Source organism: Candoia aspera, chromosome 1 (assembly GCF_035149785.1).
Source record: "Candoia aspera isolate rCanAsp1 chromosome 1, rCanAsp1.hap2, whole genome shotgun sequence".
NCBI classification, from domain to species: domain Eukaryota; kingdom Metazoa; phylum Chordata; class Lepidosauria; order Squamata; family Boidae; genus Candoia; species Candoia aspera.
This window is the reverse complement of record NC_086153.1, coordinates 23,087,385-23,109,916: the sequence shown is the minus strand read 5'-3', so window position 1 is coordinate 23,109,916 and position 22,532 is coordinate 23,087,385. Positions and strand designations below refer to the sequence as shown.

The following is a 22,532-nucleotide window of genomic DNA, read 5'->3' as shown; positions in this document are numbered from 1 at the left end:
GCTGATCTGTGGGTCTTCCGTAATCTCTTGAGTCTGATCCTAAATTGTGCAATAAGAAGTTCGTGATCGGAACTACAGCCAGCTCCAGATCTTGTTTTTACCGACTGTATCCGCCACCTTTGGCTGCAAAGGATGTAGTCAATCTGATTTCGGTGTTGTCCATCTGGTGAAGTCCATGTATAAAGCCGTCTCTTAGGTTGTTGGAAGAGAGTGTTTGTTATGCAGAGTGAGTTGTCTTGGCAAAATTCTATCAGCCTATGTCCTGCTTCGTTTTGTTCTCCCAGGCCATGCTTGCCTGTAATTCCAGGTGTCATTTGACTGCCCACTTTAGCATTCCAGTCTCCCGTGATGAAAATAACATCTCTTTTAGGTGTGTTGTCCAGTAGGTGCTGCAGATCCTCATAGAACTGCTCTACTTCAGCTTCTTCAGCATCTGTGGTTGGAGCGTATATTTGGATCACTGTGATGTTAGATGGCTTGCCCTGAATTCAAATTGAGATCATTCTGTCGTTTTTTGGATTGTATCCAAGCACTGCTTTCGCCACTTTACTATTAATTATGAAGGCTACTCCATTTCTTCTGTGATCCTCTTGTCCACAGTAGTAGATCTGGTGGTCATTTGATGTGAAGTGGCCCATTCCAGTCCATTTCAGTTCACTGATGCCCAAAATGTCTATCTTGAATCTTGACATCTCACCAATAACCACATCCAATTTGCCCTGGCTCATAGATCTTACATTCCAGGTTCCAATGGTGTGTTGATCCTTAGAACATCGGATTCGCCGTTCACCACCAGCACCGTCGGCCGCTAGCCGTCCTTTTGGCTTTGAGCTAGCTGCGTCATCACGTCTGGGGCTAGTTGAACTCATCCTCTGTTCCTCCCCAGTAGCATTTTGACTCCGACCTGGGGGTCTCATCTTCCGATGGTATACCAACATATCTCTGGTTGTACTGATCCATGTAGTTTTCATGGCAAGAATACTGGGGTGGGTTGCCATTACCTTCCCCAGGGATCGCATTTAGTCTGACCTCTCTGTCATGACCTTCCCGTCTTGGGTGGCCCTTCATGGTTTAGCTCATGGCATCATTGAGGTGCTCAAGCTCCAGCACCACAACAAGGTAACGATCCTTTGCTGAATTACCTATATCAGCTTCTAAAACAAGAAAACACCAGTACTCTGTATATTGTTGTTTTCCATCTGGAAATTCTGGGATATTAATTAATTCTCCATAGCTTTAAAACTTATTTTAAAAGGCTTGAAGAAGGAAAGATGCACATAGCCTATGTCATATGTTTCTTGTAACAATGGCTTGTTGTTTTTGCTCTTTGGAGAAATTTAATCTCTCCTCTCTTTCTTTCTCTACAATTTTACCTTTAAATACTACATTCTGAAATTTTGAAAGTCTTGTGCCATCTTAGAATTCATTTTATTTGAAAGACACTCTTTGAAAAATAGAGAAACGATTGGCTAATTAAGCCCAAGCTGAAGCATGTTTACATTATGGAATATAAAATACTTTCTAGGGTTTCTAATAACAGAAGTAGATGCTATCTTGGCAAATAACAACTGCAGCCTGGTATTTGGGAAGACAGGGAAATTACCAAGAAAGAGAAGAGCAGAAAGGGAGATGTCTCTGTCCCATTCCAGATCTTCTTTTTGTTTCTATTTACTAGCCTATTAGTCATCCCCCCATTTTTTACAGTATCATCAGTAAATTTGATAAGATTCTCTTCTCCTATTCAATAATAACCTATTGAAGGATAAAAGGTTCAGGACTGAATCTTGTGGCCACAATTCTGTCGTTTCACAATATCTTCTTTCCACAGGAGATTTGTGTCTCTCTCTAACAAAGATCAGAACCATTCCTCCCGCACACGTCTGGACCGAGAAAGGCTGAAATCTTGCATGCGGGAACTGGTGAGTATTGCTCTGGGCAGGTGGAGGGTTCAACTGAAGGAGACAGACAAGTTCAAGATTTTAGGCTGGAATGTGGTGCCTTCCTACCATTACTTTATGGATACATTATAATGCCAAGTTCTCTCTCTCTCTCTCTCTCTCTCTCTTTCTTCTCTAAGCAATGTACAAAATATTTAAAAGTACAGTGTCAAGACACTGGGTTAGGGCTTCTACTACATCACCCATTTGGCTCAGGGTGGCTATATACAACTGGGCATCATCAACATATTTATTATACCTTACCCAGAATCATTGGATGGCCTCCTCATATAGAAGTTGAATAAAATAGGCCAGAGGGCCAAGCATTTTATACTGAAGGGCCCAAGGACTCAATCTCTCCTCCCTTATAATTACCAGCTGGGATTGTCCACACAGCAATGAGCACAATTACCATAAAATGCTGCTCACAGCATCTGCAGGTTATCTGGAAGGATATCATGGTAACAGTTCTGAAGGCCACTGAGAAATCTAGGACAAAGATGGATGCAGCCCCTGAACCCTAGTCATGCAACAGGTTATCTATGCAGGCAACCAGTATAGTTTCTGTCTGAATCCGGGCTTGAATCCAGACTGCCTAAGGGCAGATAATCTTTTTCCAGGGTTCTCTGTAAATGTCTTCACTATCACTTTCACAGACTACCCAAAGAAGGGAAGATTGGAGATAGGATGGTAGTTGTCCTAATTCACTAGGTCCAGGGCTGGCCTGTTGGGAGGAGAGAGCAAACGGGTGCCTCTTTCAGGGCTGACAATATCTCTCCCTCCCACAGTGAGTCCTCTTCTCAGCATTTTTAACCAACCTGGGGCAAGGGACAACCCTATAGGTGGCAAAACTGGCTTAAGAGAAAACCTTATCCATGTCCTTGAGATCCACAGGCTCATACCTCCCAGGTATTGCAAGATATCACCTTTGGACCCTAGATATCTGCCCTTTAAAACAAAGAGAATATCAGCAATTTCATCCACCAAATGTCCAGCTAAACAGTTACAGCTTCCATTTGGTAGATCTTCTGGTCTACGGTTCCCATAAAAATCTAGATTACTCTAAACAATGCTACTGGAGCATTGTACCAGAGATACAATAACAGAAGTAATTACACTTCACCATCCTTATCACCATGGTTTAAAGCTTGAATCTGAACTTGTATCTATGTTCAGTCATCATCAGTCCTTGATATACCTTGTTCTTAGCATCACTCTAGGAATCTTTTTACTCACTTTATCTCCCCACCTTCAGAGCTTCATAATATACCAAGTACCCCTCCCCACCCACCTGCAGATAAAGAGACCGTTAAGAGCAGTTCTGTCCAATGTCCTTTTTGCATTCATATTCTAGAGAGCAATTTTAGACACCCAACACCACTGCTTTCTGAATCACTGGGAAGTGATTCACAATATGAGTCTCAAATGTGGTCATGCCAGTCTCATGGAGCAAAACCATGTTTAGGAACACATTGTAGAACATGAAATATGTTCCTTAAGAATGTACTCTGGTTTCTGTTTAGATTGTGTAAATCTTAGAACCTTTTCTACTAGAATATCCTAAGGATAGTTTAGACAGTAATAAAGGATGTAAAATAGAACTCTATTTTTTACATGTGGTCAGAATTATGCACAGTATTGCTATTTCTGAATGCATATCATTCTTGCAGCCCTTTGTCTCATCTTTCAGACTCATTTCTTTTTCTCTGCCTCTTCCTTTACCATGCAGGAAACAATGGGCCAGCAAGCTAAGACCATGAGATCTCAGGTGAAGAAGACCACCATCAGGGACAAGCTGAAGCAGTCTCAAAACTTCCTACAAAAGCTGCGGTTCCTTGCAGATGAGGTGAGACTTAGTTTTGCTGGTTCATAACATGATCCCCTTTTATATATACCTCAATCCTGAGTGTCAAAGAAGATCTAAATATGCAGGTGAATGCAGTGGCCTGCTCCTTGGACTGAAGTGCAGCACTTCCCACATTTCAGTCAAGAAAAGAAATAGCTGCAGATTTGATGGTGCAACATCTGTGTTATGGGGACAGCTGCACCAACACAACAACTCTCTGTCCTAAATAGGAAGGAAGATCTAAGTTCTTGGTGGATAAGAAGCAGCAAGGTGGTCATCTGAGGCCTTTTGGGTTGTGATCCCAGGCAAAGCAATGTCCCCACTTATATGTAGAAGAAGCCCAAGTGATGGTTTGGTGACTGAGTGGGAAATCCATCTTAAGACAAGGAAAGAATGGAAACTGGCTTCTCCCAAATGTTGTTGATCTGTAGCAGAGTCCTATATTCACAGTTGAAATGGATAAAGAATTGGTTTCAATGAATGATAAGCGCTTGGTTCATCATGCACAACAATCTCTGTTTTTCTCCTCTCTGCCTGCCTTTTTCAGCCTCAGCACAGCATTCCTGAAGTCTTCATTTGGATGATGAGCAATGGCAAGCGCATTGCTTATGCCCGCATCCCCTCCAAGGATATCCTCTACTCCATTGTGGATGAGGAAACAGGCAAAGACTGTGGAAAAGTGAAGACTGTCTTCCTCAAGGTGGCTTAGCATCCCTTTTTCTACCTAACATCTCCTTTTCTATGGTAGATGGGGGAAGAAGAAACATATGAGAAGCATGTGTGAAAAAAGGACAGAGGGATATAAAGCAGCTTGGATATCATGGTCCTCCTTATCCACAGATCCCCTTATCTGTAGTCTGAGGGTAACAAGGGTTCCCGTGCTTTTAATACTGTTGTGTGAAACAGAATTTAAGCTGAAGTTTTTCACATCACAGAACTGTTGAGACCTTCATCATGTGATATGTTGGGAAATTGAGAAAAATGCCAGAAGAGAACAAATGGCTATTCTATGTTTCCATACAGTTTGCAGCTTGTTGATACAATTCAGAAGAGAGGATCCAAGTTATTTCTGCTACAACAGGCTGGTTCAGGGGTCAGCAGAGAAAACAAAGCCTGATCCATATGTTGAGAAAAAGAATGTTTTGAAATTGGATATTCATGTTTTTCCAACATGTCAAATCCAGAACATTTTAATCACTTAAACAATGTAAACATTTGAGAAACTCAAAATGTTAAAACAGGTATACTGTAACTGTGTAGTTTGTTTTTCAGCATTTAAACATCTAAGAAAGCACTTAAAAAAAAAATCAACCTAGTGTTCTTGGATTACACCTCCCATCATTTCCAGGCAATTACAAATACAATGGTCTTTTTTTTTAAAGTTTTGGATTAAATGGTGTTTGTGATAACTTCCTGAGTTTCAGAACTGAAATGTTGGAGTAAATGGGAGGGTTTCTGATACAGTGATAGAAACACAACTTGTTAAATGTTTCTCTTCCTTGACCCATCTTCTTTCAGTTACCTGGGAAAAGGGGGTTTGGGCCAGCTGGATGGACTGTACAAGCCAAATTGGAAGTTTATTTGTGGCTAGGACTCAACAAGCAGCGAAAGGATTTCCTCAGTGGCCTACCCTGTGGCTTTGAGGAGAAGAAACTTCCTGTGGCACAAGGCCTCTCATCTTTCCCACCCATCAGCCTCCTCTATACCAGTAAGAAAAAGTCCCCTTTGCTTTCAGCAGGACGGGGTGGGTGGGTGAGGAGGCTTTCTTCTCTCCCACAATGGTGAAGAGGAAGAAGATCTGTCAAAACATATTTTTAAAGACAAGATGACGCCTCCTACAGTTTGAGATTCAGAGAGCACTGGGCTGGATCTCACTTCAGCATGAGCTGCTTCCATGTTACTTGATGAAAGACTAAATTAAGGGAAGGTGGGGCCAGTTTTGTGGCACTCCACAGCTCTGTCCTCCAATATTCTGTTGCCTTTCTTCCAACATTTGCCATGTAAAATGGTGGCCTTACTCTGCCTAATACTGTAATGGGGCTATATCTGACAATATGTAATCAGCTTTATTAATGGGCCTGATTTTCTAGGTTTTAATTTTGAAAACTGATCCTGGATTCAAAGCAAAAGCCTATTGCAAAATAATTTCATCTTTTCTTCTTCCCGAAACCTAATTCTGCATCCCTCTGCCTGAATGCACTGAATAACCTTTGTCCTTTCTGTCACAGAGAAACAAGTCTTCCAGCTCCGAGCCCATATGTACCAGGCGAGGAGTTTGTTTGCTGCAGACAGCAGTGGCCTTTCTGACCCTTTTGCCCGGGTTTTCTTTATCACTCAAAGCCAATGCACCGAGGTAAGATGGTAGCTGCCTGACACAAGACATGTTGTTGTAGCTCAGCCTTTTCCACTCTTTGTCCTCTGGGTATGCTGGGTTATAATTCCTGTAAACTCCCATATAGGTTATAATTCCTATAAGTTGTAGTTTAACACATCTGGAAAATGCAGGGTGTAGAAATGCTGTTTTAGATAGTCTTTCAGGAGTGTGTGCAAGGTGTGGTCAAAAACTGTAAGATGGTGGCTGCAATGGTGTGAACAAAACTCTGCCTGTTTTCTCCATGCGTCAGCTGTGCAATGCTGAAGTCTATGCCAGAATTTCAGAATGCCTCTGCTTGATGGTTGCCTGATGCTGTGCAGAACATGTGTCTCAGGTGCTGTTCAAATGTTCAATCAATATTTTATTATGGTCACAGACAGAATTACAAATAAAATACAAATTTATACAAATATGGATAAAAATGCATTCAAACAAAACAAAACAAAACATGGTAATATTAATGGTGGGATCATCACTGGGCAATCAAAGTCTGCCTAATTTTACAGATAGTATAACAAAATTTTACAGATAGTATAACAAAATAACATTGCTGTTCAAATGTTATCAGTACATATTCATTGGTGTGTGTGGGGGTAGTTAACTCTTTCATCCTTCTAAATCCCTAAATAACTTGGGACTCTTTCTTTATCCAATAATTTCTTTTATATATTTTTCCCTCTCCTCTATGATGAAAATCAGAGGTCCTGTTTCATAGAGCCCAAGGCTCTGTCAGCTATGATGCAGCCTTGCATAGCCATTCTCATGTCGTCATAACATTCTGATGGTTTTTGCCTATCCTACTTGATCCAACTCAGTGGGCATGCTCTGCTTCTCTTTGATGCAGCAGTGTCATCTGATCAGGTCTAGGAAATAGCACCTCCTTCACAGAATGCCCTCCCTACAGAGATTCAGACAGCCCCAACTCTGTTTGCCTTTCATGAAGGCCATAAAGACCTGGCTTTTCCCCCAGTTGTTAATGGAGTCCAATGTGATGTGTGGGGGATATATGAACAAAGCATTTGTTATAGTGCCTCAAGGTGGTTCTTTTAATTAACTTTTGTATTATGTTGTTGTTGTTATGGTAGGTGGGCAGTCATATAAATTATTTATAAATAAATAAATAGAATTCTTAATCCCCTTTTCAGGAGAGATGGGTGGTGATAGAAATTTGATAAATAAATAAATAAGTATTCTAGAGTTGCCATAGGATTTGTATCTATGAATGCATGCATTTATACATGCATGTGTAACTTAAATAGCAGTAAAAACAACAACATATCTACAAGTGGGCTCCACACCAAGATGTTTCAAATCTTTTTCCCAATTCTGTGCTCCCTTCCATTCCATTCTTCCTACTCTGCTTGTTTTCTAGTCAGTAAATATTCCACACATAACAAGCATGTTTAGTTCTCCTTGGACCATTTGGAGTCTTTCTTCCTTACAGATGTTTCCCCATATAATTAAAGCTAATTATGAATGGTGTCCCTGAGTAAAAATGTTTTCAGTGTGTTCTGATGTGCTTATCATGAAAGCCTTAGAGAATTCCATAATTAAAATATGGCCACAAAAAAGGACTTGTCTATGACACTCACCAAAAAAGTCTGATTGAAAAGGGGGTCAGAGAGCTGAGCTTGGTATGATAACTTTAAATTTGAAATTCAAACAAAGGGGATGATTTCTGTTTAATACCAAAAAAGCACCACCCCGTGGAAGGGAAGCCAAAAGAAGGTTTGTTGAGATGAAGGAGAGATATTGGACGTCTTTAATCTTTTGCTACCTCCTCCTGCAGGTCTTGAATGAAACACTTTGTCCTACCTGGGATCAACTACTGGTGTTTGACAATGTTGAGCTGTATGGGGAAGCACATGAGATGCGGGACGACCCTCCCATTATTGTCATTGAGATCTATGACCAGGATACAGTGGTAAGAGCAGTCTAAGGCCAGGGAGGCAATTGGGTCTCCATAGTCTATAAAATGAGAGAGGTTCTTTTTACAAGTATAGTCTAAATCCAGAAGCTCCCATTAAGAATGTCTCCTGATATCCCTTATTTTTCTTAAAATGATCTACTAGATTGCTCTTATAAGACTAAACTAGATAGTTAGCAGCAGGCTCAGATCTGGGAAGCTGGATCTTGCTATATAAGAAAGGATCAGTTCACCAATGAAAAACAGCATCCCTCCTGCACATCTGTCCCCATGTGCATCTCTCCCAGGTAAATAGGAAACACTTATTTCTGGGACTGGGAGGAAAAGAGCATCTTATTGCTTCTTCAATCCTGAAGCTTCCATCAACATTTTTTCCCCTAAAATTGAGGGTGAAGTGGAGCATCAAGATGTAATAGTCTTTGCTTCGATGTTTTGAACAAAATTTACAACCGATAGGGCACACAGCAGTGGTCCTTTGGAGACCCTGAGAAGGATTAGGATTGTGATTTCTGTATATGTTCAGGGGAAGGCTGACTTCATGGGGAGAACATTTGCCAAACCTGTGGTAAAGATGTCAGATGAGGAATATTGCCCCCCACGTTTCCCACCCCAGTTGGAATACTACCAGATCTACCGGGGTAACTCAACTGCTGGAGACCTACTGGCTGCCTTTGAACTCCTCCAGGTAATGGCATGAGGTGATTTTGAGCACCAGTGGTATCAGGCTTGAAATCGCAAGGCAAATTCATTTGTTTCACAGAGTTAATATGGGGTGTAAAACATTCTGGCTAAGGGAAGTGCGGAGGATCCAAAAAGGGATGGGAGTTGTACTGTACCCTGACCTGAGATATTTATAGGTAGCGTTCCTTTTTCTGTCCTGGCCCCCTCATCTCATTTGAAAAGATGGGTGTATTTGGACTACAGGAGTCACTTACTTGTCTCAATGGATAAAATAGGGGCTTTGTGAAAGAAGAAGAGGCAAAATAACTAAGTAATGTATTTATGCTACTAAGATAAGTCAAACTTTTCTGCAGACAGTTTCCATAGAATAAGCAGTGCAAGTAGAGTCCCAGTTGGGCAGGATCTTATGAATGTGAAATTTTATTTCATCTCTAACATGGACATTTGTTTTTCCATCTCCTTTTCTGTCTTTGAGTAGGGTTTGTTTTGTGGAGCTGCCTGTTTGTGTCCTCCTCTGTCTCTCCCTCTCTTGCTTCATATCCATTTTCTTAGCTACCTTATGATGGGAAAGGCAGGCCTTGCTGGTGGCCTCTAATCATTTGTGCCATAAATTAAGGGGCTTCTCAAATTGTCTAGGCTGCTGAGACCAAATGAAATACACCTTATGTCCTCATGTCTCTTAGCCCAAGGACCTAGCTGCATCACAGATTCTGTTTATTATTTATTCCTTGTATTTTGCATCATTTGTTCTTTTCCCCGTATCGACTGTGCCACTGCTTCTTACCGACCTTTTTCATCCTTCAGTTAACTTCTCCAAATCCCAGACAAAACACTGGAACTGGATTTTCTAAATTAGCTAGAAATAAAGCAAGACGCACTAATGTGAAGAAACTACAACACACACACACACACTCGCACACACACTCACGAATGATATTCTGTACCCCCAAATAATCATGGGAAACATATAAATGAAAAACTGCCTTCTTGGCAGACAGAACTGGGTGGAAGTATTATGCTTGCAAAGAATAAGGAGCTAAAAGAATAGAAACTCTCTCACTGCAGAAACTCTCTCTTTCAGATTGGACCAGTTGGGAAGTCAGACCTGCCTCCCATTGATGGACCCACAGATGTGGACCGGGGTCCCATCTTGCCTGTCCCTCTGGGGATCCGCCCTGTTCTGAGCAAATACAGGGTAGAGGTAATATGAAACCTTTTGATAACTATTTCAAGTTTGTAAGTATCTCTTTAGCACCAAATCCATATAGCAGACCATACTATGTGCACCCTCAGTGAACTGGTGGTTCCCTCTGAAAAACTGCTTTCTGAACTGGCACAGATATTATGTGGAATGCAGAGATTGGCAGCATTCCACATGCAAGGGCGCCTCTTGCCTTTATTTTCAAATGCAGAATTGATCACTGGGCACAGATTCAAGATCCTCTGCATGTTTGTGTGTGTCTATGGATTTTTTTATATATGTGCACACATGAAGCCTTTTGTTTTAGCCATATAAAAAATAAAACAAAATGACAGCTTTGAAGATATAATTACTGCAAACAATCATGGACAAAAACATCATGGACAACTTATGCATAGTAATTCAGACAGGAGTCAAATGAAATCTCAGAGCAAGAATTTCAGCAATTTAGAATACTTTACTTGAAACCTTTAATAATTCTGCCCTTGTTTTATAACCAAACTAAATGGAGGCTTTCCTTCTGAAGCAAATAGCAGGTTTAGGCCAACAGTGGTTATTATGATGAAACCAGTCCATTGTTTTAGTTTTGGGGCTTCTTAAGTTTCCCTGTAACATTGCTTACATTCTCTCCTTACATTTCTTAAACTTTTATGTTAATTGGATTTGCACGGTTTGCATCCCTGTTCCTTCTTCTCATTAGTGTTTCCAGCTGTCTAACCCATAATAGACTCCCTTTTAATCTCTGACTCAACTTCCTTCTAGATCTTGTTCTGGGGATTAAGAGACCTGAAGCGAGTGAACTTGGCCCAAGTGGATAGACCTCGAGTGGACATTGAATGTGCTGGAAGAGGGGTCCAGTCATCTCTTATCCAGAACTATAAGAAAAACCCTAATTTCAGTACTTTGGTCAAATGGTTTGAAGTGGTGAGTTTTTTCCCCTTACTAGAATAAGGAAGAAGGGAATTGAAATGGGGACACATCAAAGGACAGCCCTGATGGATTACAACAAAAACCTAGTCCAGCATTCACAGGTGTCATTTTGGATGCCCACAAGTGGGATGGCCTATTCCTACTGTTGCATCCTAACAACTGTTATCCATCGGAAGATAGAAATTCCATGTCCTGTCCATCTCCGTATCCTGTCCCAGGGTTTCCTTCCCATCATCTGCCATATACTGGCCCCATTCTCCATAATGTGAGGCTAGTAAATGGCATAAGGCTGAAATGATAGACTATGAGGCAGTACATGTGCTCTAGCAATCCTTCCTAAGATTTTCCCATAGTGAAATGACATTGAAAATACATGACATTTGTGTAACCCTCACTCTCATTCCCTGGACAGTAAAATACTTGTGTAATTAAAGGACATCACACATTTTTTTGACTACATTGCTGAAACAATGTAGGGGAAGAATCAGATTAGAAATATGAGTGCATCTCTCATAAGATGTTGGTGGCCTAAGCATGCCCAAGGCCATAACAATGTTAAGGCTAACCAGATATCGGTCTGAGCCATATCTATTTACCAAAGACTGGTTAAGTGGTTCTTGGAAGCAGACAATGTTTTGATGAGTTGCAGATTCAGCTGTGTACAAAGCTTACATTGATCATCCAATAGACTTCTCTGGCACAGAATTTGATCCCCCTTGGCTGCAGTCTTACTGGTACATACCTGGCAGAGGCCCCTTTGAACCAAGCAGGATTTACATTTACTTAGACATGCATAGGGTTGTGCTGTTAATGCAGAATTCAAATATAATCTTACTGCCAGAAGTGGTATGCAAATATTTGTACTTAAAATAGCTGTTTTATGTAAAACAAGAATTCAGAAATACATAGTATGCCTTGTAACATTAACCTTACAGTAATTGCTTTCACATCCTTCAGCAATAAATAGTCCCCCATCCCACCCCAAACTTAGATGTCATGATTAAACCATAGATTTAATTTAAGTCAGTGTAGTCAGATTCTAAATGTCAAATTCCTATTGTGAAAGTGTGGAAAACTTCATATTTTACATAGAATGTATTGTTCAGCAGTGGGCAAACACTTGGTCAGATGGTCAACATATCAACCCAGCTAGATACGCATATAGTTATGACAGGATGACCTCTCTTGATGGCTGTTTGGGTATCCCCAAGATTCTGTTTGGAAATTGTTTTAGCTCACTGTGGCAGAGACCCTTGTATACAGAGAAGTGGGGAGCTGGCTAGTGAGTAACAGAAAGCAAACACTGGACTCTCCAAAGGTATAGAGGATCTGCTGAAGTTTATTCTTCCCAGTCCCTTGAGCATTCAGGCCTGGGTTTGAAAATGAAAACAGACTTTTTAGAGCTTTAGCAGTCCAAACTGAGAACTCAGTGTAATATTCAAAATAAAGTGCCTACCCAAGGAGGTAAACTCTTCTGGAGTAGCAATTTGGAGCTTTCTCTCCTGCTCTCTCCGAACAGTATGGAACATTCTCCCTCCAGAAATTAGGATGTCCCCAACCCTGTTGGCCTTTCGTAAGGCTGTGAAGACCTGGCTTTGTGCCCAGGCCTGGGCCTCAAGCATGTGGATTGTCCCGCCTCTTGGCTGTATTAACATCCATACATTGCTTACGTGGCAGCCATGTATATTTATTTTGTATTTATTATATATTTTAATTGTTTTAACTGCTTTATTGTTGTAAGTCGCCCAGAGTCACTTGCTGAGATGGGCAGCTATAGAAATCAAATAAATAAATAAATAAATAAAACAGTCACAATGAGCCTTCCAGCCTCAGCAGTGGGCATATAACCTGCTCGTTATTTCTGTAGTCTCTCACTCCCTTTCTTCCCTCCCTTCTCCCAAGGAAGACTTTCCAGCTTCAGGAACCAGCTCTCTTCTTTACCTGGACAATGCGTTGAGTCAAGGCCAGGCAGTGCAGAAGGGTGGGAGAGTTTGTTTGTACAGGTAGTGCTCGACTTATGACCACAATTGGGACTGGAACTTTTGTCGCTGAGTGATGGAGTCGTTAAGTGAGGCATCATATGACCACACCTGATTTTACGACCTTTTTTGCCACGATCATTAAGAGAATCACCGCAGTTGTTAAGTGAATGACATGGTCATTAAGCGAATCTGGCTTCCCCCATTGATTTTGCTTATTGGAAGCTGGCTGGGAAGGTTGCAAATGGTGATCCTGGGATTCTGGGATGCTGCAACCATCATAAATACATGCCAGTTGCCAAGTGCCTGAATTTTGGTCATGGGACCGCGGAAATGCTGCAACAGCTGTAAGTGCGAGGACTGGTCATAAGTCACTTTTTTTCAGCACTGTTGTAACTTTGAATAGTGACTAAACAAATGGTCGTAAGCTGAGGACTACCTGTATAGGCCTGATAAAGATAATACAGCAGGTATTTTCTCTGTGAGTTTCTACTTGTTAACCTCTAGTATCTGCCATCTCCCTCAACCTTCTTCTCCCATACCTTTTCTCTTCATCAGAGCAGCCTTTATACTTCACAGCACTGAGTCTGTAGATAGTCGTACTCTGCTGCTGTGGTTTACCCAAAAAGAGTCTGGTGTTTTCCCTTCACCACGCTCATTAGTAAGTCCAATAATCAATAATTATTGTTACAAATACTATATATCAGAAAATAAAACTATGAGAAAACCTTGGGAGCTTTTGTAAATCAGCATTGGCCAGGGCTAGAAGGCTAGTATTCTCCAGATGTTTAGACAACTCACACAATCTCCTAGCATTGACCATGCTAGCTAGGACTAATGGGAGTTGAAATCCAAAGCTTCTGGAGAGCATTCAGGATGCCTATTTTAGTGATACAGACAATATATTAAGCTTGGTGAACCCATAGTCTGACTTGTTTATAAAACAGTTGTGTTCCCTCCATGCCTATTTCTTAAATCCCATAAGCTGATAAATATTCATGACTTCTATTTATTTTTCTTTTCAGGATCTGCCTGAAAATGAACTCCTGCATCCACCCCTCAATATCCGTGTGGTGGATTGCCGTGCCTTTGGGCGTTACACCCTTGTGGGAAGCCACGCTGTCAACTCCTTACGGAAGTTCATCTATAGACCTCCAGATAAAAAGGCGCAGCACTGGAGCACAGCAGGTATCTAGTATGGAATGAAGGGGAATTCAGGCTATAGGAGCTGATGATAGGAGAAGATCCAGCTGATGGCTGGTTGTGCTCACTGGCCAAAAGCACGACTTATTAACACATTCTAAGTGTCCAGATGATGGTTTGCTGGCACAGAAGAAAATGGGAAATGTGAGGGTAAATGGCAAAATGTGATTTCAAAAACTAGTGTTATAGTTAAGAGATTGAGTTCTATGTTCCAATCTCACAACAGATATGGACTCCAGCTGGATTCATCCAATAGTCTAAGCTTGGTTAAAATAGTATTGAGCAATGTTGTAGTTCAGAGTGTTAGAGATACTCCAACCATTGTCTTAAGCACATTATGTGAATCAGTCTCTCACATTAAAACGTAATATTATGTATTTGTTTGGTCATAGCAGATTATGGGAGCATTTAATTATATTTTGTTAACCCAAGTTTAAGGATTAGCATGTTATAAGACTCATCATTATGTCTCCTTAAGAAACAGAGATGCTGTATATCTGTGACTTTGCTTCCTCCATCTGATATGTGGGAATATTGATAATGGCTAGACTTTTGTGGTGATAGATAGACTTTGAACTATCCAGAATGTCCACATGTATTCAATATTTTTGTGTGCTTCTTACTGTTGTGAGATTTCTTTCTAAACCCCAGCCCCTCCATGATTTATTCTCTACTTTTTCAATCAAGTTTTCATTCTTCAATCTTATGTACTTTATCTCATCTTTGGGCAACTTCCACGCTAAAATATTTCATATATGTGTGTTCTCTTTCTCTCTCTTTCTCTCTTTCTGGGGTGTGCATATTATGCACTTTCTATTTTTTTTCCTATTTATTTTCTGTCCAGCTAAACTTATGAACGCCTATGTGACTCTAGCAAATGGGGGGCCCTACTCTCACCCCACAGGTGAAATTGTGGTTAACATGGAGCCAGAGGTTCCCATCAAGAAGATGGAGACCATGGTGAAGTTGGAAGCGGTAAGAGGGACCAAGGCTGAGTTACAGAAGTCTTAAAAGATTTGATGCATGGAACCCCAAAGACTGACATCTCTGATCAGTCTTTCATTCAGATAATGAAGACTGAGTTTGCTGCTTTTAATCCATTCTTTGTCTTTCTCCTCCAGCTCTTATCCTTGTTGGAAAATTACTGTGGGTAATTTACAGTTTAGTTTGCACTTAGCAAACTCCCAGTCAATCCGTATATCCAGAGAAGCACACATGCCACTCATTTCCACTAGCAAGCGTGTTCCTTGCTGTGCATTTATTAAATATCAACCAACGTTAAAAAGCTAGCTAGCAAAAATGGAACTAAAGAAAAGCATGCAAAAGCTGGGGAAGAGAGAATGGCAGAGGAATAAGAACAGCAATTTACATTATATATCTAGGTCCAAAGGGACAGAATTTTCCAGAGCCATTGGAAATAATTCTGTGGGTAATTAGCATGGACACTTTGGTTAGTCCTGCTTTAACCCTTTTACGTACATAATGACAGCAGACTAGAGATGCAAAATAGATTCCTCCTCTATTTTGCCCCATGAAAGAAACAGTCTGATGAGGTGGAATAATGTATCCAGCACTCCTTGGGTCAAGAGATAGTTTTGTCTGCTTATGTTCTTAAGCAAGTGCGAGTACCTCTTAGGAAGCCTTTGAGGTTACAGAAATGGGCAGAGATAGTGAGGGGCTTGACACATACACATCGCACACATTCTCTCTCTGTCTCACATAGATGCATAGTCATATACTTAGAATTCCTGGGAGAGAAGATGTGATTGAAGTCCCCCCTTCCACGACCAAGTGATCCTTAAGCTTTTCTTGCTTAACCATGTTCTCATGAAAGACTGGTGGGTGGCAAAGGCTTTAACCCGCACTGCAGCAATCCTTTTCAAGTTTTCTGTTTCCTTCCTGTGAGTAGTTAGTTCCCCCAGCTGATAATGGAAGCAACAACTGAACAATTTTTTTGCAGCCTGATGCACATATAGCCACAGAGCTGACTCCACCAATGAAATAATAGCAATGGATTCACTTCAATATTGCAACAGGAAATTACATGTCTTTGGCTGTTGTGTGCACAGGGCACACTTTGCATATGATAGTGTATCTGAGAAAGAAACCACAATACCTCTCCCCATAGCAGAAATTTTAGAAATAGTAATAAACTTAACTGCCAGGCAAGCAGCAGCCTTTTTCTTATGTCTGAAATGATGTTTCTGCACATGTACTCAACCACCTCTCCACATCTGCACTTCCCTCCACCCCTCAGTCACTTTTATTCAGTGCATTCTCCAATGGTCCCTGGGGAGTGGGGATTCATTAAAAAACACAGTTCAATCAGGGAACATCACAACACTCAAAACATCATGGAACAAAATGTCCAGGACCAAACCTCAAAACGCAAGGCCTTTTTAAAGAGTTTTGAACACTTGAAACAGCTGTTTTGAACTCAGAACTGTTACCAGATGTACTTCAGGAACATGACTCAAGAGCATCTCCAAATATATATCCACCACAGACCAAAAGGTGTGCTCTGATGAACTGAGGTTCAGTTATGACACATAAGCAATCTATTCCAATTCCACTTAAAACATTTTTAATAACACCCATATAAACTTAGTACACCGAATCCAAGGATTAAGTGGTGGGGGGTTTGTTTGTTTTTTTTTAAGGTGGAAAATAACAAGCAAAAATGTAATTAATGTTAATTAACTTAGTTGGCGAAATTGGCAATCAATTTCAAAATAAAAATGAGCACAACAATGCTGGCTAGCAAAACAAAACAAATAAAAAAGAGTGAATTGGGTTTTGGTGCATCTGAATGATTTTTGAAGTTACCAGCTGTTAATTGCTTTTAATCTGGCTGGGATTATCATCAGTGAAGTGTGGCGCTCATGTGAACAAAAAATATTGACAACAGGCAATTTCAGAGTCAAAGAAGGCAGGGGAAAGGGCTGTCCTGAAAAGCAGTGCTGGGAATAAAGAGAGTTGTGGAGACTCCAGGAAGTCTTGTTTACCTGGCAGCTAAAAATGGGGCAAAAGTGGGGCCTTAAAGCTTCCATGCTCCATAAAGTCTGGCCAGAGGAATGTCTGAAAACACATGTTGACTTGGTGCATTCAGTTAAAGGACAGAACACAAGTGCACACTCATTTCTTGGGAACTGGGTTGAAAGTGTGGGAGGCTCCATTTCAGAGAAGAAGTCTGGAGAGACAGGTAAAGCATTCAGAAGATTACCTTTGTACAGTCCCATTAACCTGTGTAGAGAGTAACTCAGGAATGGTGGACTGGTCTGATCCACATAGTAAGCATTTTAATTACAGTGTTCAATGAAACTTTGAAACCTGATTCCTACACCACTCTGCCTGAGATAATTTAGATTGTTCTGAATGTGCCTTGGTTCTGAAGCATAGCAAATTCTTTTCAATTGATTGGAGCAAATGGTTTTCTCTCTTTCTGAGTTTTTCTCGTCTTTGCTATTCAAGCCAGGGACCCAAAATAATTGGCTTTCTGAGCAAGTAGTAGCTGATGTGCCAGCCATCAAAGGAACTTCCTAGCCAAGCCAAGTCTATAGACCCAAATACATAATGGATAGCTGTGCAAGGAACATTGTTTGGAATTGTCTACCTAAATAATAATAATAATAATAATAATGATTAAAAAAAACAGGGCCAGCAAGAGTGGTTGAGCATCCTGATTTGGGAGTTGGGATGGATAAACCTATCTTCTCAGCTGCCACTTTGCAAGCATTTCTACAACATATTCTCAGAATGATAAATGTGTCTACCAGGCCAAAGAAGTTGGACTACTTCCCCTTCATTGATTTATGACATTCTGGCTTCTCTAAAGGCAACTTTTTAAAAATCAAAGTGTTATGTAGGCATGAATAATATTGAAATAATGTTTATCACCCTTGGAAATGCCTGACCTTCCTGGTTACCTATCAGTAAAGATGCTCATCTTTGATTTTTTTTTTAAACAAGCTTAGTGCATGAAATGGGGGAAAATATTGACAAGCCAATTTCATTCTGGTATTTTAGGGAAAGGTGTGTAATCTGTTAGCCCTGACATATTTAGTATGACATAGAGATTATCTCCACATGCTTTCCTGGTTTATTATCTGCTTTACCAGAGGAACTTTTCTTTTTCATTTCCATGAACTTTAAATTGCATTGCAAGACTTTTGTGCAATGCAGATCCTCTTATCCCCCAGAATGGCCTTTTATTTCTATGTTACCACTTGGCAGCATTCTTCCAAAGTCATACTGGGAAGAGTGCTTGCTTCATGCTTTTCAAATCCAACATTTTGGCAAGTATTGAAACAGTACATACTTTCTAAATGAGTGTTTTCCTAACAGAATGTTTTTGAGTTTGGAATGTTCTGCCCAGTTGATGGTGAACAGCTGGATGATAAGAAAAATGGAGTGGTGGGAGGGGTGGCAGGACACCTTTCCCCAACCAGGTGCCCTGCAGATGTGTTGAAACCAGAACTCAGAGAATTCCTAGTCACTGTGAGAAGAATTGTTGTTGTTCCAAAACATCTGGAGGGCATCAGATGAAGAAGACTATTCAAGGGACCTGGTGAGTCACAGAGCAAGTAGTAAAGAGTCTCAGAGAATCTGTGGCCCAGTGTTTGCCTATATGTGCTATAAAAGATTTGTGAATTGATTATGATACATAAAGAATAAAATAAAATCAATTTGTCATTAGCTACTCTGCTTGTATGAATAAGAGACCTAGCAAAAAATCTGGGCAGAACAGCATCCTAAGCTTCATCATCCATCTGTGACATTCCTGCCATTGATTTGGGCTGTGTGTTACCTTCCTTTTTGGTTTGCTATCAGGTATGTGCTTGGGCTCCCTCCGTTGCTCAAAGGTCCTGTATCCCATGTCCCACTAGGTGCACTACAAACAACCACAACCCTCCTTCATTTTTGTAATTCTCCCTTGTTTTCCCCCCATTCCTTTCTCTGGTGACAGAATTCTGATGCTGTTGTGAAAGTGGACATGGTAAGTGGCAGTGGTACTTATATGTGTTTTTACTTACTGTCCTACTAAAATATCTACTCTGGCATCTGTGGGCAATTTAAAGTAACATTATCTTCCTAAATTCAGGGAGTCAGCTGGAATTGCTCCCTTCTTGGAAGACCTATGTAGTAATAAGAATAGACCAGTAGATATTTGAGACTGATAGATACCACTCTGCTTCCTGAAGGTTTAGGGAAACTTTTTCCACAGGTTACCCTGCTCTTCCACACACAAACATGCTCACAGACCTCAAAGTGAGAGTTGTTGTAGTGCAGTGTGACCACGCACACACACACACACACACACACACACACGCACGCACTTGGAATTCTCAGCTTATATCATAAATTGCAGCTTTAATGTAATGAAGAAATCTTATTTTCTAACTGATTTATTGTAGTAACTGCTACAGTGGCCCAAATTCATTTCCTCCATCTCTCTCTCTCTCTCTCACACACACACACACAAACACACACATATATATATATAAGAATTTTTTTACAAAGTTAAAAGATAAAGACAAAAAAATAGAAAAGAAAGAAAGATAAAGAAGTGTTGAAAACAATAGAAAGCGATAAAGAAAAAGAAAAAAGTAAAGAAGCGACTTCCGATCTTCTTTACAAACACACTTAAAACCCTTTCCCTCCTTCAAAATTACATATTACCCTTCTCCCCATATATAGCCCTTTTTAATTGGTAAATCCAGAAATCACCAGTTCATTTTTATCCATTTTCTGCAAAAAGCCCATCCATGGCCCAAATTCATTGACTGAGTAAGAATCTAGATCCTGGCTGTGTTCACACAACATGCTTAACCTAGTTAATGAATTAACTTATTTTCAGGATTTGCAGAATACAGTACATTGAACCATTAAAAAATGAATTGGTTCTTAGCATATGCTAGCACCCATGGTTGCACATGTACACACACACATACCCAAGATTAAAACTAACCAAATATAGCTTGCTGTGCAAATGCAGTTGCTTGATTTGTAACTGACTTAGTTAAGTATATTATACATGTGAACATAGCCTCTGAATACAAATATCACAGTATATCACAGTTTGAACCCCAGAGTAATGCCAAGATAGCTTTATAGGTGTCACAGTACTATTCAGAATATAAGATCCAATCAAACGAATATGGGTTCTATTTAACCATTCTTAAGTACTCTAGTAGCTACTACATCCAGGCAAGATACTCTTTTATGTTTCCAAGGAAAACAGTTGCTGTAGTTGTGGTATAGTGACATTATTGAAGCCAGAGAGGCTGAAATTTCTATTTGGAGAGGGTATGGAAAATCGCTGGAAGAAACATTAACAGTCTCAGATATGCAGATGATACCACTTTGATGGCTGAAAGAGAAGAGGAACTGAGGAGCCTTATGATGAAGGTGAAAGAAGAAAGTGCAAAAGCTGGCTTGCAGCTAAACCTCAAAAAAAACAAGATTATGGCAACCAGCTTGATTGATAACTGGCAAATAGAGGGAGAAAATGTAGAAGCAGTGAAAGACTTTGTATTTCTAGGTGCAAAGATTACTGCAGATGCAGACTGCAGTCAGGAAATCAGAAGACGCTTAATCCTTGGGAAAAGAGCAATGACAAATCTCGATAAAATAGTCAAGAGCAGAGACATCACACTGACAACAAAGGTCCGCATAGTTAAAGCAATGGTGTTCCCTGTAGTAACATATGGCTGCGACAGCTGGACCATAAGGAAGGCTGAGAGAAGGAAGATAGATGCTTTTGAACTGTGGTGTTGGAGGAAAATTCTGAGACTGCCTTGGACTGCCAGAAGATCAAACCAGTCCATCCTCCAGGAAATAAAGCCAGACTGCTCACTTGAGGGAATGATATTCAAGGCAAAACTGAAATACTTTGGCCACATAATGAGAAGACAGGACACCCTGGAGAAGATGCTGATGCTAGGGAGAGTGGAGGGCAAAAGGAAGAGGGGCCGACCAAGGGCAAGGTGGATGGATGATATTCTAGAGGTGACGGACTCGTCCCTAGGGGAGCTGGGGGTGTTGACGACTGACAGAAAGCTCTGGCGTGGGCTGGTCCATGAAGTCACGAAGAGTCGGAAGCGACTGAACGAATAAACAACAATAGAACCTACATAAAATAGATGTGTTGGGTGAATTGCAGCTACAGTATAACCTCCTTATTCTTCAAAAAGAAAATTAAGGACACACAAAATGTTGCTTCTGGGGACTACTTTTTAGCTTACCTATGGTATAGAGGTATAGAAATTAAATTGTCTGTCTGGATTGAAAGTGGTTGTCTAGAGTCTTTGGCAGAAGCTTATTTTCCATTTCGTAACCATCTCTCACCTATTTTCCAGTCAGAAGAAGAGAAAGAGAAGAAGAAGAAGAAGAAGAAAGGAAGTGCAGAAGAAGCTGAGGATGAGGAGCCTGATGAGAGCATGCTGGACTGGTGGTCCAAGTATTTTGCTTCCATCGAAACTATGAAGGAGGTGAGCAACTGGCTGGCTATCAGGAGAGATGCTGGAAAAGTTCTCATTTAGTATATGGCCTGTAGGCCCTGAACGCTTTTAGATATCATGGAAAGAAAAAGATCTCAGAAGCATCTAGTAATTCACCTGGCAATATTATCCCACTGAGATGAAAGACTGTGTGAGATCCATTCTCACATTTCATTCTTCATGGATAAAAGATACAAATCTAGCTCTGTATTCCTGATTATGAGACCCACTTGGCCTTTCCAATGTTATTTATTTTTTAAGGCACCCACATAATCATTGTTAAAAACAATCCCAAAGCAGACTTTTTAAGATTAGATTGATTATAGTATTTTTCTACTATTCCTGCCTTAGGGAAGAAAATTACTCCATTATGTCCCTCCCCTCTAGACTTCATAGTTAACATTCTGAAGAACTATCCAAATTTTTATAGTACTAATCACCCATGTTATAAGGATAAGCTCAGCACTGTTCTTGTAATTCCATTGTATTATTCATTGTCCTGAGCCTTCCAGCTGAAGGGCAAAAATTGGTCCCTCCAAGATTGGAGATGGCATGATTTCTATCATGCCATAGGAGGTACTGCATTTGAATTCACTCCTCTCTATATTCTATGGCAGTGTTTCTCAACTTTGGCAACTTTAAGATATGTGGACTTCAACTCCCAGAATTCCCCAGCCAGCATAGTCTTACAAGTGATTACTGTCCATGTGTTCAAACAGAAATTGTGCTATATTTAACCATCCCATTGGCTAACCTTCATTTTTCTAGCTACTTCGGCAGCAAGAGGCAGCTGCAGCAGAAGCTGAGGAGAAAGAAGAGATGGAGATGTCTGAGGGTAAATGTTTGAAAAGGGGAAAGAGAAAGAAACAGGAGAGGAGATCTTGTGATTCTTCCATTACAAAGAAAATGATCAGGCAAAGCGTTATTTTCACTGCAGCTCTTTAACAAGGAAGCA

General features: G+C 40.5%; 1 protein-coding gene across 1 annotated transcript in view; it reads left to right on the top strand.

The window, feature by feature from the left end:
* Positions 1-22,532, top strand: part of OTOF (otoferlin) — a 139,833-nt gene that overhangs the window by 95,954 nt on the left and 21,347 nt on the right. The window contains exons 21-34 of the mRNA XM_063307776.1: positions 1,829-1,919; positions 3,667-3,783; positions 4,331-4,483; positions 5,302-5,491; positions 6,012-6,136; positions 7,947-8,081; positions 8,608-8,769; positions 9,847-9,966; positions 10,729-10,890; positions 13,901-14,063; positions 14,923-15,053; positions 19,045-19,074; positions 21,437-21,568; positions 22,346-22,412. Coding sequence (XP_063163846.1) covers positions 1,829-1,919; positions 3,667-3,783; positions 4,331-4,483; positions 5,302-5,491; positions 6,012-6,136; positions 7,947-8,081; positions 8,608-8,769; positions 9,847-9,966; positions 10,729-10,890; positions 13,901-14,063; positions 14,923-15,053; positions 19,045-19,074; positions 21,437-21,568; positions 22,346-22,412 — 1,778 coding nt within the window. The remainder of the gene's footprint in view (positions 1-1,828; positions 1,920-3,666; positions 3,784-4,330; positions 4,484-5,301; positions 5,492-6,011; positions 6,137-7,946; positions 8,082-8,607; positions 8,770-9,846; positions 9,967-10,728; positions 10,891-13,900; positions 14,064-14,922; positions 15,054-19,044; positions 19,075-21,436; positions 21,569-22,345; positions 22,413-22,532) is intronic.